We start from the raw sequence: 18364 nt of genomic DNA, 5'->3' as shown, positions 1-18364 counted from the left end.
TATCAAGTAGTTCTCCCATAGCATGACTAAAAACCCTAAATTGCAAAATCACAAACACTAACGACATGGGGTATATTTAAATATGGCATATTTAAATATCCCCCATGTCGTTAGTGTTCCTTTTTTGCACAAAAGCACCTGTTATTTTTGAAACATTTCGAAGATAACCTTTAGAAGAAAAGAAAATAACTTAACCTCGATACCGACATCAGAAGCTATACCACCTTGCAGTCTTTTTCCTGCAAGTGAACATGTTACCATTGTTGATCTTTACAATGGGTAGAAATAATTCAATAATTAATATTAAATATCAATTTGTCGGATCACCTTGGCTTGTGCTATAACTAAAGCTGTACAATCTCACGGCACTTGAAACAAAATGGTTAAAATGCTCACTAAAGCGGACACCTGAACACTGCCAAGGCAAACAGCACAGGATTTCTTCAGTAGCTGCCATCCAATGGCAGCATAGCCTCAGGCCACATCCTATCTTGAGCAGAGTCTGGATATGTCCAAAATAAAGATCCTCAAAGCCATCATCCAGTCACTATAGATTTGAATTAAATGGTTTATTTCCAATTGCAACATAATTTTCATTGAGCTTAACTTGTTCACATTTCTAGTATTGCAACAAAACTAGACTGATTATATAAATCATGATTACACAAAACAACATTCAAAACCAGCTATTCAAAACTTATTTTGAATCAAATATATACAACAAATAATAATACTTTAATTGCTTTACTGTTTAAGTTTTGCACCGCATGTTCAAAACAGTTCCAATTTGGTAGTGAGCCTCACCTTGTCTGATTTGGAAGGGAAAATAATTTCACAAATACACTGAAAAATTAGGCCTTCATGACAACACAGCCTTATCATCTGTGTCAAGGCTGACAATATCAGTTTTTAGACAAAAAGAAATTTCCCAAGTGAGCAAGAATAAGTCTGGATGTCAGTTCTTCTGCAACCAATATTTACACATTTCTACCACTGCTTTTGGCATCAACTTATAACTCCTCCACATCCAAAATACCAGCAGTCAAAACAGCCTTGATGAGGCTTGATATTTCAGTTGGTGTAGACTTGGAACTCAACTCCAAATCTTCAACCTATCAAGAGGCACATATCAAAACGGATTCAACCAAAACCCTAGAATTATGCTCCTTAGTTTGGAATGTAATGCTGATTATATTTGTGCTCTTACTATGTTGTGTAAGTATTATGGCAAAAAATGTACGTACAAAAACCCACAGGGAAGATTACCACCAGCAGACTTGCACTGGTGTCCTCTCCGTCAATTCAGACACATTTCTCTAGCTCAAGAAACTTATGACTAAATTAAGGCACATAGCCTATTTACAGATACTTAAATGTGTGTTCAGTCTACATCAGAAACATTGTTCAAACCTAATAAAAATATTTTCACAACAGTACATGTTGACGACACATGACACATCAGTGACTTTCATGGGGAATTCATGAGGACTGATGTAACACTGTTCCATTCCATACTGAATGTTTGCACAATTTGTGGACTGACTGTAATACTTTTCAACCTGCTTATATTTCAAGGTTGTGTTTAAGTAACTCCAAAGACTGGTAGTTTGGGCTGTGCGCTATGAAACTAATGTGAAAAAGAAGCTTAGGCAACTGTTTTCCTGGTTACTAACAGGCAAGACAACACACGTCAAGACATTTTTGTGTATTTGTGTACATGTAACAGATTTTTCCTATATTTTCTGTTTTGTATCAGGGTTCCTGCACCTAAAGGACAATCAAATGCCATGACTTTTCCATGACTTTAGTCATTTTTACAAAATTCCATGACTTTTCTTGACTTTTCCAGGCTGCAGGAGCCCTGTGTATTTTACAATGATAGGATACACATTTCACTAAAACATTTCAACCACAATATCTCTAAATAAATGCACATTAAAGATTTCCTCGTAGACAATCTCTGCCCTAATTTAATACATTTAGATCAACCCCAAAACTTACAGCACCTTCAGGGAAAGGTTTCCTTAATCCTGTCACACACAACTGAGCAGTAAAGACATTCTAGGATCAATTAGGCACACCTTAACCTTGGTGATATCACATTCACAGCCACATTCTTGAACTTAAGGAGCCATACATGTAGGCAATTTCAACACCTACATGTAATTAGTCCAAGAGGAATGTTACCACCTGTCTACAAGCATTGTGCCATGGTATCATGGCTTCTGATTCTTGTTGCTGATTTACTTTATAATATAGCCTATAAGCCTCCTACAATGTAACAGTGGCTAGGCTATGAAGTCTAGAATGCCTCACAATAGGACAGGAGGTGGCAATTAAAGGATTTAAACAAGTCAGAGCACATATATACATCCAATAATAAATTTGAGTATAATCGGTTTAACTGTAGGTACTGCAGGATTCCATTTCACAATGCCAGTCCAAATAGCAAGTATTTACAAATTTGGCTATCATCCTGAACAATTAGCAGGAAATATATTGTATTCAGCACTGCATAAATTATTAAGTGGCTGCAAAATGTGCATTTAGCTAAAATTTTTGGCTTCTGTTTTAAATTTGTGAGCTGGAAGCCTGGTACCAACAACCACCTAAGTAATAAAAATGTTCATACTTTATCTAGTTTTCCTGCAACATATTTGATAATGCCATTCTTCCATTGCTTTCAGAGGAAGCCTTTTTTATTAAAAATCCCTTGAATACTAAAATAAAGTACATGAATGCAAGAAAAGTAACCTGACAAGAATTCCAAACTGATTACACGGCTATAAAAGCCAGCAGCACTTGCTTTGCTTGTCGTAGCTGTGTGGAAGTTTTATCCTTCCGTCGTTATCTGTGAACTCTGCAACAATTGACCCCCGACCTTTAGACTGGTGCCTTGCAAGTATCTCCTCCACAAGAAAGCTGGATGGATAGGACGCAAGACAAAGACATGAACTTGACATGAAACACTGCAAAATACTTAACAACTTGAATGAGCCAGTTGGATATTTCAAAAACACAAGGTCTGTCCAGAACAAACCATGCGGTGAGTCCATATCACCCAGTGGCACTGACAGGACAGAACACATGCTTCATTTTGGGCATGAGCTGTGGAAATACCAAACTGGCTCATCTCGAGAGGAAAAATGCAATATAGCGTAGAGATAAAAAGGTGAATGTAAGGCAACAAATAGATATACTCCCACTAGATAGACACTGATTCCTTACACATTAAATTTGGATCAGACAGCTAAGCCCAGCAGACATGAGTGGATCAGTGTACATTGTCTGCAGTATGCAGCAGGTCTGTGAGTCCAAGCCCATCCAAGCAAGCTTGTGGAATCTGTTTCAAAGCTCTAGACATGACTGTACAGACAGAGAACGTAAAATCTGAAAAATTCAACTGAAGACTAATTTCCATTCAACTTCCATCACTTTCCTGAACACGTTCTGGGCCAAACAGACTAACTTCACAAAAAAACACGGGAAAATCTACTTAGAAATAAGCTGGCTTTTGCTAAGTGAGGAAATTCGCTTGGTCACATTTTCTGCAAAGACACCCAACAAAATCAGACTGTGCTCACATTTCTCCCCAGAGTACAACAAACAAGCATGGCTGTGATTTCATATTTCAGCCCACATGCACAAAGATGGAGGTAACACAATAGACATATATCCATGTAAACATTGGTAAATCTTCTCTGTAAACACTCAAGCTAAGCAGAATTCGGTCACCGAGTTTTTCTGATAAAATAAAATTCCCCGAAGAAATACATCATTGAAAAGAGAAACACTCACAGCATGGGCGCTTCAACATTGACATTATCTTTGACAGAGATCTTGCTCCAGCCCACAAAGTTGTGATCCTGAGACATTTGCTTGATTTCTTCTTCTGTTACTCGTTGATCATCTCGATCTGACTGCAATTACATGTATCAAAGAACGACAAGCCAATGCATCTGAAATATGATTTCAACCCTGGCATGAATGACAAATCTAGTAGCATCCATAATACAAGAAACAGCATATTCCTTTTACTTACACTTAATAAACTAAAGAATAAAGAAAACAAAACAAGAAGAGCAAAAGTAAAAGCCACTCCAAACTGCTGCTGATCTTCACTGTTTTAACTTTATTTAAATTTTGAGAGTCAAACAGAAACTTCAAACCTTCCAGGAAGACCTTAACAATCCTGGGATGTAATTGTATTACAATGTATGTGAGGTCCATCAATGGCCATACCAGAACATTATAAGCACTGAATACCTTGGTTTGAACCAATGATATTTTACAATATAATACATAAGTCTTGTTTCCTGTAAATGAAGTGTTCTCTCAGCTCTTACCTTATTAGCAAGTAAAAGGCAAGGAACAGGGCTCATATCTCGGAGGAAGACCTTAGAATCCACATCATTCTTCCATCTCACAACACTCTTCAACGTCTTTGGTGAAGTCAGATCAAACATAATCACACATGCCGAGGCATCTTTGTAGTAAACCCTGGTCAAACTGCTAAACCGTTCCTGACCTGTATACAAATGACATTTGGAAACAATTAAAGCATTGAAAAATTCATAAATTCCATACTGGAACAGAAAGTACTCCTCAATATATTGTGAAGCATAACCAACTGGAACTTGTTACAAATAATCCTTTGTTACCTCAGAAACAAATTACCGTAAGACACAAATGCATCTAGAAACTGCATCTTGAACGTATGGCCTGTCGAGCAAGATCAAATTATGACAGCAAATTCTTGCAAGATATTTGTTGAATTCATATCACTTTCCTCACGTATTTTAAGACTGCAATATGCACTTAAGATTAAGAAAAATGTTGTATATAAACAGACACTTTTTACAGCTCCGGTATATTCACATCAATGGTCTAAAAGACATTTGCTTTTCTGTTTCATGATATGATTTTATTTTTCTAATTAACAAGTTGACTTCCGACTTTAAGTAAACCCATAGTAACAGGTATACCGGATTCTGCAATTATGAGTATACTCGTTGAAAATAAAGGTTTTTGCACTGTAAATTGAATACGCTGGCATCACTGATAACACCACAAATACACTGCTAGCAGTGGTGAGGACACCATGACATCATCAAAAAGGTCATGTTCAACTGATGTTTTTTTCATGTTTTGACTGTTAGAAATGAAATTGGCAAAATTTGAATGTCCTATCAACTGGTTGACTTTATTTTCTAATCAAGAATGAAAGAAGACATTATAATGCCAAGATTGCTTTGCACTTGTGGCTTTTCCTAAAGGTTTGATCTCATTGGTGTATCCAGCTGGGGGGGCAGGAGGGCAACTTGCCTTGCCTTTGACAACATTTTCAGAAAATGGAAGTGCCAAGTAAAGTGAAAAAATTAAAACAACTTATCAATTTGCTCCGCCCCAAAGTAGTTTGATCAATCAATAGTAATCAATGATCAATCACTCCAAATAATGTGTAAAGAACAAAAGTGAACAAGTTTTTTTCCACTTTCTTTCCATTTTTTATACAACTGGTACATGACATGGTGTTTTTTCAGACACATTTGTCAGAAGCTGTCTACAAAAACCCAATGGCTTTCAGAACATCAAAGTAAACACATTGTTTTGATTTCTTGTTAGTGTAAGGTGTAGATCTGACAAGGAATTATTAGCGTGGCCAGACAAAGTTGAAGAAAAGACACCGTTACAATAATAATAGGGTCTACAGTGTTTCATTCAGAAACACAGACTACTATCATCGGAAGTGTTGTGCTGACGATGTCAGCGAGGAAGACCGGAGAAAGATGGAGGGAAAGCTGATGGCGGAATATTCTGAGGGTGGTTATATAGAGTGGGATGCAGGCTGGGTGCTATACCTTCCTGATCCTGTGGTTTACCTTTAGGTCGTAATATTGCAGACAAAGTGTCTTGGGGAATGGGAGTACTACTTGGAAATTGCCAGGATGGACCACAGAGACAATTGATAAGGTCACAAATCTACCACAAACAAGACCGTCATCAACGGTCTTAATTAATAAGAAATTGGATTTATTAAACCAAGGATCGGCCAGATAATTAAAGAACGACTAATTCTGAGCTTACAATAAATCTGATTTCTAATTATTCTTATACATGTAGTTTTATATGACTGTTCTGATTTATTGATAATTTATTTAGTACAATTCATTGGGGCACATGGTATTCTTTACTGACAGCACTTAGTCGCATCATTTGGAAATAATCAATATGGCAGGGACGGCTCTATACACGTAACATACAAAACAATGTCAACGACAGTCCAACTTTCACAGAATGCAATATGTATTGCATAACTGGTATGGAGAATCAAAGAAGTTTGTCATCCCATCCCCAACCTCAAGTTATCTAGTGGTGATGGGATAAGATAACTTGTAGCTGGCAAAGTGGAATAATCAACTCTGTGCCATTGCCAACTACGAGTTATCTTGTTGATATTTTTTCTCCGTAGAGTGATTAGAAATGAACGTACTACAACATATGGACAACTAAAAGGCAAATATTAAATATGAGCATGCGTGCAACACTTGGCAAATGGGGAGGCCCTGTGAAATTATGCGCGGAAGTCAACATGTTAAAAAAATGAATCTATTAAAAGGGTACAAGTCCAATTTGCATAAAATGTATGGTAATATGAATAACAAATAAAAACACAACCTTTCCTCTGCCTAAGAAAAACTAAGAAATTTCATCATTTCATTGTTGGTACAAATTTCCTTGATACAAACATTGCATCTCATAGTACATCTGTACTACCCAAGTCCATGTAGATACATTCCATATCAAGCCTGATATTTACTAATTTGTAAACAACAATATCACAAATTGATTTACAGTACACCACAGTGATCAAGGCTTGGGCGCATGCAGACATTTATTAGTAATGTATTAAATAGGGGCTGATAAGAACATTTAAACTGTTATCAAAAAATTTGATGTGCAATTTTACAAGAAAAACAAGAATTAGAGATGGCGCTTGCACATATTTGAATCTCCAGTTAATGTTAAGGGAAATGGGTAAAATGCATGTGCATGAGCGTTATAACTAAACATGCTTTCAAAATACAAGCACACGACAATGCACATGTACATACACTGTTATTGTTTTTCCAATGTGAGTAATTTTCATGAATAAACTAACATGGTAAGACACTCGGTATTTCAGTATTGTTAACTATGCACCTGGGTTACACTAGTAGAAGGGTGGACTTGCTCTCTTGCTTTTTGTATGTGTGCAGTAAAATAAAGTAGCCGATGTGAAAAAAGAATTTATTAAGAAAAGAAGAATTTCATTGAAGACATTTTCAACAAAGCACATTTTCTTGCCATCTTCAAAATAGTCTCCAAAATATAACTTGTCCAGGTTACATGTACTTAGTGATTCCATTATTATTTTCAACATTCACAACATGGGTAGAATTTTAGTTTTGCACTCATCTCCTTCGATTAAAAAAAGACTCCAGTAAAAAGAATAGACATTTTCAATATGTAAGAAGAGAGTAAGTCTGTCAGAAAAAGCTTCTAGAGTCGCCACAGAGTAAACGGCCCTGATCACAGGGAAAACCTGACTTCCATTTTTGACCCAGCTTAATATACAATCCTGCACAGATAACACCTTGTTTAAAGAGTTTTTTGTAGCAAATTAATAATAACCTCAGTATAGTGAGTCAGATAAGAACAAAAACTCATGGTTGACAAAGGTCTAACTTGAGACAATTTTATAAACAGGTGTGCAAGGATTAGGGTGGGAATGGGAATGGAACATTTCATTTCTATGTTAATACAATGAAAACTGACCCCAAAAATCATGCACATTAGACAATGAAATGTCCAATCACTGATTACCGTTATATCCATCCATGAACTGTGCACTGCATCCACCTACAGCCATGTTTGCAATAAAAATGTCTGGTAAATGCCTTATGCACACAAAAAATTGAATTTCCAAACAATTTGTATTCAGTCTTCATCAACAATCATACATGTATCTTCACCTATTTATCAATACTAGTATAAAAGTTCATAAAATTAAAACTAAAAGAAGTGAACTCCTGTACAATATATATGTGATTGTTAGTAATACAAAAATTTGAGAACAAGTCATGAACCAGTCGTCAACTACAAGTACTTCCAAATTTGCATACAAAGGAAACCAATGATTCCCTATTCATGGCATTATAGCTTGGAACCCTGAGAGATACATGAGAAGCAAATTATAGCTTGGAACCCTGAGAGATACATGAGAAGCAAATTATAGCTTGGAACCCTGAGAGATACATGAGAAGCAAATTATAGCTTGGAACCCTGAGAGATACATGAGAAGCAAATTATAGCTTGGAACCCTGAGAGATACATGAGAAGCAAATTATAGCTTGGAACCCTGAGAGATACATGAGAAGCAAATTATAGCTTGGAACCCTGAGAGATACATGAGAAGCAAATTATAGCTTGGAACCCTGAGAGATACATGAGAAGCAAATTATAGCTTGGAACCCTGAGAGATACATGAGAAGCAAATTCAGGGGGAGTGGAAAAGAGCTAACATTTTTGTTTTTAATTCAGGATTGAAAAAAAATGCTATTTCAGGGAAACCTAGAATATGGAATCAATTATTACATGTAGCACCTGGAAATGCACCCAGCATATCAGACTTACATGTATGGGGGTTCAAACCCTGGGTCACTGGGGTTGGAGGTACTGTATGTCCAATGTACACATGATGACATGACTTGTGCTTTCCTACACTAATGCTTGTAAAATCAAAGCCACTATCTAAAATTTCTTTTACACTGTTACAGCATCACATATTAATTTGCAATTCAGTCCATTAATGGTTACATGCCATGTATGTAAAATACAAACTTAACTTTATTTCTATATATTTCAACATTTTATGCAAATATCACATGTAAGATAATAGTGGAGACAAAAAAAATGAATTTTTCCATTTTGATAATTTGCTGAATCCAGCTCGGCAAAAGCGGTCATGCTCTTAATCACTACTTGAGTAAGCAAGTAGTGATTAAGTCTGCAATATTTTTATATTAGTAAAAAACGAAAAGACAATTACCAAGGATGCAAGAGAACAAACTCCAACAGGTACATGTACATAGAGATGTGGTGCCTCTTTGCATTAAGAACTGAAAAAAGACCTCATGCATAGCTTCCAAACTACAAAAGAAATTCATGCTTGAACAGAATGTACCATTTCAACATGAGCCTATTTCTACAAGGAGCCACACACCTTGTGTGCATATTGCACTTGAAGAGTCTGGACAAATATTCAAGTTCCAGATAGTATTTCAACTGACCTCTCTGTGACCTAACATTCTTGGCAATTTTAACAGGAAACTTCTGAGTCCTGCAAAATACTGTACACATAGTGGAATTTTGCAGTGACATATATACATAAATGTCACTTTTCTCTTTGAAAGTTTCACAAAAATTCCACAATGTAACAAGCTCCTAGATCCTTGAAGTCAATTAAGTTGATCAATATCATTTTACCTCATCGTTCTGAGGGTTCCTTATGAGCACATTCTGATTTATTTCCACACGATTCATGGCTATTGGTTTACAACAGTGCTACGGCTCACCTGCTATATCCCACAGTTGAATCCTGATTAGTTCATCTTCTGATCGTTGAATCTTCTTCAGTGCAAAATCAACTGAAAAATAATTCAGGAGGTCATCTGGCAACTACATAAACACTGACCAGTGGCGTCTTTGCAATAGCACCTCAATGATGCTTGTCCTGGGACCAGTTATGCAGGTACAAGCGATATTGGATACATGGGATTTTCATGACAGATGCATTGTACACGTCCATGCACATAAGGGTACACAGTGCATCTGATAGATACAAGCATACAGCCAACAGTTTATGAAAGACACATAATTTCAATGCATTATACATGATTTACTGTAATATGAAGGCTACGTACGCTACTTCACAGCTGGAACAAAATGGCAGGTGCACTACTGACATGGATTCATGACTTTGTTGTACGGTTGAACTTGATTTAAAGGTGTCAAATTTGAAATCAATACATTTTTGGCTTGTACATGAAATTGACTCACCACCAACTGTCACTTTGTAGTTCTCGTCAAATCTACTGTGCACGTATCGCTGTACAAAGGCGGTCTTGCCAACCATGGAATCGCCCACAAGAATAACCTTGAAAAGCTTCTCACTCATTTTGAAGTACAGGGTATGCAGTGTGTTTATTGCATCTTAGTGTAACAGTTCTTGTGTACCATTCCAGAGTGCCAGTGATTGACTAGGCTAGATGCTTAACAAAGATTTGTGCTGAAGCAGAGAGCCACACTACATCATAACTACAGACTGTACTACATTCTGTTAAAAAACAAAGGATAATCTTTCCACATCCAACAAAGTACAATAATCAACACTGTAATTAGCCACACATCACCGGTCGCCACCAAATCCTCCTGTCCTAAGATTGGGGGAAAAAATGGATACAAGCATGTGCATACTTGACAAGCAAAAAGCATGAAAAGAATTACTGGAGCTTTGGAAATAGCGGCCCTTGGTCATACCAAGTTTACATGAGAAAATTAGTCCTTGGTTGAAACCTGACTTCCTGAGATTTCCGAGCTCAGTGTTGAGTAAATCTACGCCTAACACGTGTTTCCCACATCAGTATCAGAAGTAAAGTACACGCCCAATCATTCATACATAGACTGTACATGTACGTCCTGAATGTTGCGGCGCAAAGTTCAGTTTCTTTGCAAAATATTACAGAACTCGCGTGAACCCAGAGGCCAGCTTGCAGCTGTCACACAGAGGTACACCGCCCGCTTGCGACTGCCATGCGCCAACAAAAACCCCAGTTTGCTCTCATATCACGCATCTGGCGCCAAGAGATGGCGCGCTCTTCCTCGTGTTGATGCAGGATCAGTCTGGCTCCCTCCTACTGAACAAATGTAAACTCTGCAATAGTCTTTCAAGCTCGAGACCAAAAAGGGGACTTCCCTTTTTTTATTGTTGGCTGGCTAGCTCCAGGCTGCACCAACTGTACTTGCGGCGCGGACGTACGAGAACAATCTAATCGCGCGTGTATCTAATAATAATATCGATCCTCGATCGATCTCATCCAATTCCCAGGGACTTTAGCGTCTGTTTACGTTTGTTGTTGGGGGTCATCTTCTGGCAGATGCAATTGGCGTGGATCTCAGTGTCTTTTCCCAGTGGAACACATGATTTAAGTTTGGGGTTTGCGGTGAGTTAAGTTTAACAAAGAAAGCGTATTCTTGTTGGAATTATGTGGCCTAGGCCTTAGTTGATTCATTGGTACGGTCTGGATTATCAGATAATTAGACCATGGAGGAAGGAAAACATCCTTCCTCCATGATTAGACTAGATAGCAATGCAATACATGCTTGGTTGTGAGACATTGTTTATTGGAGAGAGTTCATTGACAAAGAACACCACCAACCAACATGCCCAAACCGTGGAGATATTAAAAAGGCCAAACACGCTGCTTTCTTTGTGCAGCAGGTGTAGCCTACTAGTACGGCCTTGTTGTAGAATGTACATCTATAAGCAGACATGTCAGAATTTGAATGATTGGTGAAGCGAAGATATGTTGGATGCAATAGACAAATGATAGAGGGCTTGCATGGAATACCCTCATAGAGGCCATATTTTGTTATTTAGTTTTGGATGACATTGACCATGTTGACCATGAAGTACTGTAGGCCGAGTTTGGGCGGCTTGTTCTGGTATTTTCACGAACAGCTTGATTTGTTGTTCGTGGGTCGTACTCCCAATGCTGCAAACATTTTCCCAAATCTGAAGGATTTGAGATTTTATAAAGGTTAGAGTTAAGCACATGTATACTTGTACATGTAGACATGTCAGCGATGTGATACCATGTAAATCGAAATCTATCATTTATCCTTTTTATTTCCCATAGATCTTGCCATCAGTCCATGTACATTTTTGTATCCTCCAGTTATGCTGCATCAACCTTCTACTCATCACATGACTTTGGTGCTGTCCATTGCAGCTTCCGGAATATGATAATCAAGGAATTCAGGAGTCTGTCAGGGCAAAGTACAAATAAGTTGTACCTGACTTTGTAGATAGATTTCAACAGTATGAATTCAGTGATACATAAATGAGAAACACTTGGTGGTAAATTTCCAAAGGGTTCAGTGCCAATGTTCTCCAACTGGTGCTGTTGAGTACTTGAATAATGGATGAGGCGGACAGTTATAGCTTGCCTAAGAGTTTTGGCCAAGTGGGATGTATCACATTTAGAGACAATGGAGAGCAAGGAATTTGGACAGGGAAGCATAACACTGAAGATGTCTTTCAGAATGACGTTATGCAGAAGGATCACTGGTTGGCATCTTCCCACCCATCAGCTCAAGAACCAAGGGAGGACAGGCGTGAACATGGAACATCTCTGGATGAGAGTGCATCCCTCAGTAAGATGATTTGTAAGGGCATGAATGGCCATGAAGGATTGTCCCTCACTCCCGAAGCTGACAATCAAGGCAATGGATCTTTCCCTTCAGATTTATACCGATCCTGGGAACCTCGGAAGGATATAAACAATCTTCCACTCGGCATTGGTTGTCAGCATGCAATGGAATCTGTTACAGATGATAAAATTGACCTTGATGTAATAGAAAAAAGCCCATCTGGTTTTACAAGATGTCTCCAAGGAAACAGTAACCCTGACAATATGCCAAGGGGAGGGTTCGATGAGCCTGACCAAGGCCAAGTCATGCCAGCCTTCAGCTTGACGGGAGATCGCTCTGAATATCCACAACAGCTCCCTAATAATCAGTATTATCCTGAGCCAGGGGATGACCTGCCAAAGTCTCCATCAAACACAACAGTATCAAAGTCATCACAGCCATCAAGTGGTTGTCTGAAAGCAGACATCAGAGACACAAATATAGCCTCCAGAAACGATGACATTCCAGCCTGTCGTGCAATAAGTGTTGCAACCACACAGGGTCAGCAGCCAAACAGTAATCCATCCACAGAATCTAAGACATCAGAGGAAGTTGCAAAGAGAAAGATGTATCTGGAAGAGACGGGGAAAGAAGATCCTAACATGAACAGCATGATAAAGAAGCAGAAGATGTCTCCCTCCGTCCAATCAGGTACATTATGGTCTTAAAATATCTTCCATTGCTTGAACTAACTCAGGCAGGATTCTCTTAAATGCACATGTACTGTTAGTCCTGATACGCAAGTTCTCTGTACATTTTATGAGCTACTAGTATTTTCTGTTCCATATCACACCTGTATAATCCAAGCTACAGGTACCTGGGGGTTTCAATTAATGTTAAGTTGCACTTGACTTTTAAATTCCAATGGCAGGAATTGGGTCAGATTTATGTAGGAATTGCTCTTGGGTGATGCCAGACTTCAGTGTCCAGACCATTTTGACAAAAGCATACTATTTTGGTTGCGATCATGGTAAACTTTAAAATGGCTCGTGTGAAGGTCAGAATTTAGTTGGAGGTCAACTCCAAATCAAGTGCATGATAATAAAATTGTGGTAAACAATGGCATAATGCCATGTCTGATTATCTTCAGGTTCATTGCATGTAAATGATGTAAATCACTGACAATCTTAGATTGCGATTTGTGGAATTACATCCTGTGATACTCTTATCCATGTCCACTCCATGGTAATTAAAGAAATTGTGTCTTCATTTTGTAGATGTGCAATACAGTCACAATGTCTTGTCAATGCCCAAAGAGTACAAAGTATCTGGCACCGGCAACTATTTATTTGACTCTCCAAGCAACTGCACATTCCATCGTAAGTAGCATTCTCTTTGATCTTTCTTTGAGGAATATTCAACACTTAATTGTAAACTTCTACAACATTTTGATTCTTTTACGATGTATTCTCTCGTAGTGTATCAGAACCAATCTAGCCATCAGTCACAAAAGCAACATGCATTCGAGTGGGCTAATCTGACCACACAAACTGACAGCGGCCATGATACAGGTAGGCACTTGGTAACATTAAATACACGAGTTCTTGAAAATTCTTGTTAGAAAAGAACATGTTGAGCAAAGTGAAAACATCATACAAAGTTGTTAGAAAACTCTTTAAGGTCTGAAACGTCGAGTTTATAAGTTCAGGAAATCGGACTTGTTATGTCACTAGTATATCAAGACTTGTGTGATCTACCAATTTTTAGCATGTCAAAAGATGATGCCCAAGGACTCCTTAGAAACAATTGCTAAGTTGATTGCTCAGACCACCAACTGGAAGACGTTTGCTCGTCGCCTACCCATGTCCGAGGATGGTAACCTGGAGATGGACATCAAGACATTGGAGGAATGTGAGGGAACAACGAGCGACAAAACAACCGCGGTGCTGATGAGATGGTGGAGTAGACATCCAGAGCAGAGTGATGCTACCATCATGAAAGCAAGACTCAAGGAAGGTTTGGAGTTTTGCTCACTCATCAGGTTGTCTCGTACTCTTGACAAATATCTTTAAGTTATCTCTCTCTCTCATAGCATTGAACTGAAAATGGAATCACTCTTAACCATGTAGTGAACCCAAATGCAATTAAAGGAGTTGAAATTTTTAGCAAAACAATGATTTGGAAAACCCAAACGATGAAAATACAGAATGTTGGACCACAAGTTTTTGTTTTTGAAATGATTGTTTTGTAAATACAATCCATAAAAGCATTCCAAACTTTTGCAAAGAAACATAACAATCTAATCAATTTACTATTTAGTAATAACGCTTTGAGTGTCATTTGTGTACGTGCATTTTACAAGCAGCCACTTCCCCGCTTCCAGACACTGTGTACTTTGAATTGAAAACATCCGAAAAGTCCAGGATATCCTTGCAACCAAATCTGGCAATGACACACGGTGGCAGATATCCTGATTATGAGATTACTTGTATCACAAGCATCATGGCTTTACCAGTGGGACTAACCGGTAGCATGGCTTTACCAGTGGGACTTACCAGTATCAGGTGTACTTACAGTGTTGCCAAGTACATGTATCTGTAACCTGTCATGAGCCAATTTATTGAAACAGCCTTTGTATTCAGTCGTACCCTCACTGCCACAACCTTAGGGTTTTTAGTAAATTTTGTTGAAGTTCATTTTGACTTTTAACATAACAGCTATACACGTAGTTACTGATGCCATTGGTATAAATTTCTTACCAAATATCAATGGTAGATGTATTGGTTAGTAGGCAATCCCTGCATTTAGGGGACAATTTCTTATGTTATGACCTTGCTTTTTGAAATACCAAGTCAGCTTAGTGAAAGCTATGAGGTTGGTTAAAAGTGAAACCAGAAATTTGTATTCATTTTTTAAAGTTATTACAGTACTTTACCCTGTTAAATGTGCACACTACTTTTATCAATAAATTTCCGGAGGGGGAGGGGGGGTTAAAGTATGATGAACCTTCCTGAACCCTCCAAAACCCAACAATTAAAAAACCTGGTTAATTCTTTCTTGTGAAGCAAGTTTGGACACAGAGCCACATGTTATGCAATATAACATGGCATGGGTTGTGAAGTAGAGGATTTATCAACCTGTTGCTAACTGAGAAGGTTGGATTTGCCAGCAGATTCAGGTTGAAGGATATGACATACTCTATGAACATCTAAGAAAAGAAACCCACAAGCACACTAACAATGAGCATCTGAGTTCTTCTTTTGTTAGGTGTTAACAGCGAGAGATTCAAAGAATATCATTTGTTCATATAGATTCTTTTCCTGAGGTTTTGATTTGTGGTTAAAACATTGAGGGAAAGTAGGAGTTACTCCTGCCAAATGTTGTATAATTGTGTCCGTGCCTAGGTACTATAAGAATGTATGTGGAATATTTTTTAACATGTACACTTTCTTACGGAGCTTTGAATATGCCAACACCCTTGGCTCCAAAAGTAAAGTAAACATGTAAACAAAACATAACATTGGATGGGCGTATTAGTATTTGATAATATATAACAGGTTTGCCCTTACCCAACGTATATTAATAAGCACTGTATGCTCAGTGCTTGTCTGAGAGCTTGCGAAAAAAACCTCACAAGCTTACTCGGGTGGGTTCGAGTCCCACCCCAGTAAGCTTGTGAGGTTTTTTTCGCAAGCTCTCAGACAAGCACTGAGCATACAGTGCTTATTAATATACGTTGGGTAAGGGCAAACCTGTTATATATAAGTAACATCTCCCCAACGCAAAAAAAAAATACATCTTGAAAAATAGTATTTGATAGTTTCCATGCTGAATTTTTAAAAGAAATTTACCTTGAGGAAACTGGCATTTCAGACACATTTTTTTCCACTGTTTGCACATAAGAGGGAAATCGCTTTTGAAATTAACTGTAATGTTGTTGAACTTGTAAATAGAGACAATTGTCAAACTACCTGTAAATAATTAAAAAGTACCTGTAGGAATGTTAGTATTGATGACATGTACAAACATACATGTAGATTCTTCAGTATTGTATACGTATACACACTGTGTGCTGGCACTCAGTGTTTCAAACGTTTTTAAAGTCGATTTTCAGGATCTACAACGTACATTTCAGTAGCTGTGAAGTACAGAGTTTGCATTTTTCCTAGTAGACATTCCAAGTTATCAAACCATTTTAGCATTTTATTTTGGGGTGTGTTTTGGCTGTTATGGCAAACACGTGGTTTAGTTGTTTCTTCAAGTTGTTCAATTTCTTTGCCAATTTTGATTGGGTAAGAATTTTGAATAATAATGTTAAACCAAAATCTCCATATTGATCAGCCAATGAGAAACAACTTAACCTGTTTATGACTACTGAAAAGGTGCACCTCTATTGTGACAAGTATGTTTGTACTGGTATTAAAAGAATGAATATACATGTAGGGTACATAATACATGAACATTCCAAGAAGTAGGCCCGTCTCATAGTGACAAAGGCACCTGTGGCTGAATGTGTTCCTTCCTTGCAAAGAATGGAAGTGAGGCTAGACTTGCAAAGTACAGACCCTTTGATATTATTATGTTGTTTGCTAGTGAAGCCGCTTTTTAATTACTTGTAGCAATCATTCAGTGGGTACATTCCATTATCTTCCATGAGTTGACTTGGGTGTAACGTCATCCCCACCGTCTTGCTTGTTGGACACCGCACATAAGGCCATCCCAAGATCAGGGTTGCCCTGTGTAAGGTAATGGAATGCACCTGCTTGGTCTATGAAGTATGGTCCCCTGAATCACGCTGTGTCATCAGAATCATCAGGAATGAGCTTGTGGCTCCAGCCTCCCTGGCAAGGTCGGGCCATTTCTAGAAATACTGTGAGTTTGTGAACACTGTTCATAGTGTTCAATCACAGAACTTTCAACCAGCTGCGGTCAAGGAATTTGGTGTTCAGTGTTTTCAGTACTATTCCTTTAGTCTTGCCATTGGTAGAATGCATAGGTATACATACATGTACTTATGGTAACTATGCTCAGCTTTAGCTGCCAAATGTGGGCACGCAAAATAGATAGTAAAACAAGAAGAGATGAGGCCTATTACACCACGTAGTGGTTTTTTTCATAATTTTTTGCAATTTGGTTATGTCTATAACATTTCATATTAGCCATTACTGTGAAGTGCCTCTAAAACACTTCAGTAGATGGGAATGGCTGAGCTCTGGAAACAGTAAATAGTGAAAACATTTTCAAAATTTACACTCAGTGTTATTTTTCTATCAGAACAGTACATGTACACGTTTGGAATGTGATAGTGACTGCAATTTGTCATAGGCTGGATTTCACAAGACTTCTGAAGAAAGTCAGTTGATGATTCTTTGAAACTGTAAACACAATGACATACATGTACATTCAGAACATGAATGGCAATATGTGAGTAAGTAGATGCAAGATTTCCTGTAGCTTAAAACCATGATAGTAATAGAGCCAAATCGTACAATTCCATAATGATTTTCACACACCCCAAGGAGTTAGGGTTAAAATGTTCCAGCCTAAAGCAAGTTTGAACATTTAGCGGGCACAATCGGTCGATTGAAAGCGAGATGGTTTGGCTACGCTCTTCCACTGTTTGAGACCAGGTGTTGATTCTTGTTAGCCTTATTTGTTGGTAAACACCAAAGGAACTTGGAAATAATTGCAAGCTTTTGGCAGTCATGGTCGAGAATAACAGGAACATGATGGAAGAATATGAGTGATGGGCTTTTGCTATATTAATAGTTTGACTAGTGAGTTGTTCACACGTCTTGCATTGTGTGCTTGCATTTTTAACGGGTGGAAGAACGGGTGGGTAGGCATTCACCATGTTCAGTGGACAAGGTCTTGTTAGGGAAATTTGAACCGAGTTGTGGGAACATTTCCG

The 18364-nt window shown here is 38.0% G+C and overlaps 2 protein-coding genes across 6 annotated transcripts; one reads left to right on the top strand and one right to left on the bottom strand.

Moving 5' to 3' along the window:
* Nucleotides 1-539: 539 nt before the first annotated feature.
* Nucleotides 540-10840, bottom strand: rab29 (RAB29, member RAS oncogene family). Of its 5 annotated transcripts, none has more exons than XM_022240332.2 (7): nucleotides 10549-10840; nucleotides 10102-10378; nucleotides 9618-9689; nucleotides 7867-7902; nucleotides 4347-4528; nucleotides 3799-3920; nucleotides 540-2922 (listed from the first exon to the last, which is right to left on the bottom strand). In XM_022240332.2, the coding sequence occupies exons 2-7, from the start codon at nucleotides 10217-10219 to the stop codon at nucleotides 2784-2786; spliced, it is 669 nt and encodes a 222-aa protein (XP_022096024.2). In that variant the 5' UTR covers nucleotides 10220-10378; nucleotides 10549-10840; the 3' UTR covers nucleotides 540-2783. The 5 variants fall into 5 exon arrangements, with proteins under 5 accessions (XP_022096024.2, XP_022096023.2, XP_022096026.2 ...); XM_022240331.2 differs by having other exon boundaries at nucleotides 10582-10840; XM_022240334.2 differs by having other exon boundaries at nucleotides 10618-10840.
* Nucleotides 10841-11038: 198 nt separating this feature from the next.
* Nucleotides 11039-16058, top strand: LOC110982100 (uncharacterized). The gene is made up of 5 exons (XM_022240267.2): nucleotides 11039-11264; nucleotides 11961-13164; nucleotides 13731-13832; nucleotides 13932-14024; nucleotides 14221-16058. The coding sequence occupies exons 2-5, from the start codon at nucleotides 12243-12245 to the stop codon at nucleotides 14523-14525; spliced, it is 1422 nt and encodes a 473-aa protein (XP_022095959.2). The 5' UTR covers nucleotides 11039-11264; nucleotides 11961-12242; the 3' UTR covers nucleotides 14526-16058.
* Nucleotides 16059-18364: the final 2306 nt, after the last annotated feature.

The sequence above is a fragment of the Acanthaster planci genome, linkage group LG04, assembly GCF_054643075.1.
Source record: "Acanthaster planci isolate LZ-2023a linkage group LG04, COTS_SCS, whole genome shotgun sequence".
Lineage (NCBI taxonomy): Eukaryota > Metazoa > Echinodermata > Asteroidea > Valvatida > Acanthasteridae > Acanthaster > Acanthaster planci.
The sequence above is the reverse complement of the archived record's forward strand: the minus strand, read 5'-3'. Positions and strand labels throughout refer to the sequence as shown.

What these genes read in the sequence shown, in the direction of transcription:
- rab29 (XM_022240332.2), bottom strand. Translation starts at nt 10,219, where the DNA reads ATGAGTGAGAAGCTTTTCAAGGTTATTCTTGTGGGCGATTCCATGGTT. An exon ending in GCCTTTTACTTGCTAATAAG is followed by an intron (nt 3,921 to 4,346) that starts GTAAGAGCTGAG and finishes ATGTAATTGCAG; the next exon opens with TCAGATCGAGATGATCAACG. An exon ending in AATGTTGAAGCGCCCATGCT is followed by an intron (nt 2,923 to 3,798) that starts GTGAGTGTTTCT and finishes CTATCCATCCAG; the next exon opens with CTTTCTTGTGGAGGAGATAC.
- LOC110982100 (XM_022240267.2), top strand. Translation starts at nt 12,243, where the DNA reads ATGGATGAGGCGGACAGTTATAGCTTGCCTAAGAGTTTTGGCCAAGTG. An exon ending in AAGCAACTGCACATTCCATC is followed by an intron (nt 13,833 to 13,931) that starts GTAAGTAGCATT and finishes ATTCTCTCGTAG; the next exon opens with TGTATCAGAACCAATCTAGC. An exon ending in TGACAGCGGCCATGATACAG is followed by an intron (nt 14,025 to 14,220) that starts GTAGGCACTTGG and finishes ACCAATTTTTAG; the next exon opens with CATGTCAAAAGATGATGCCC.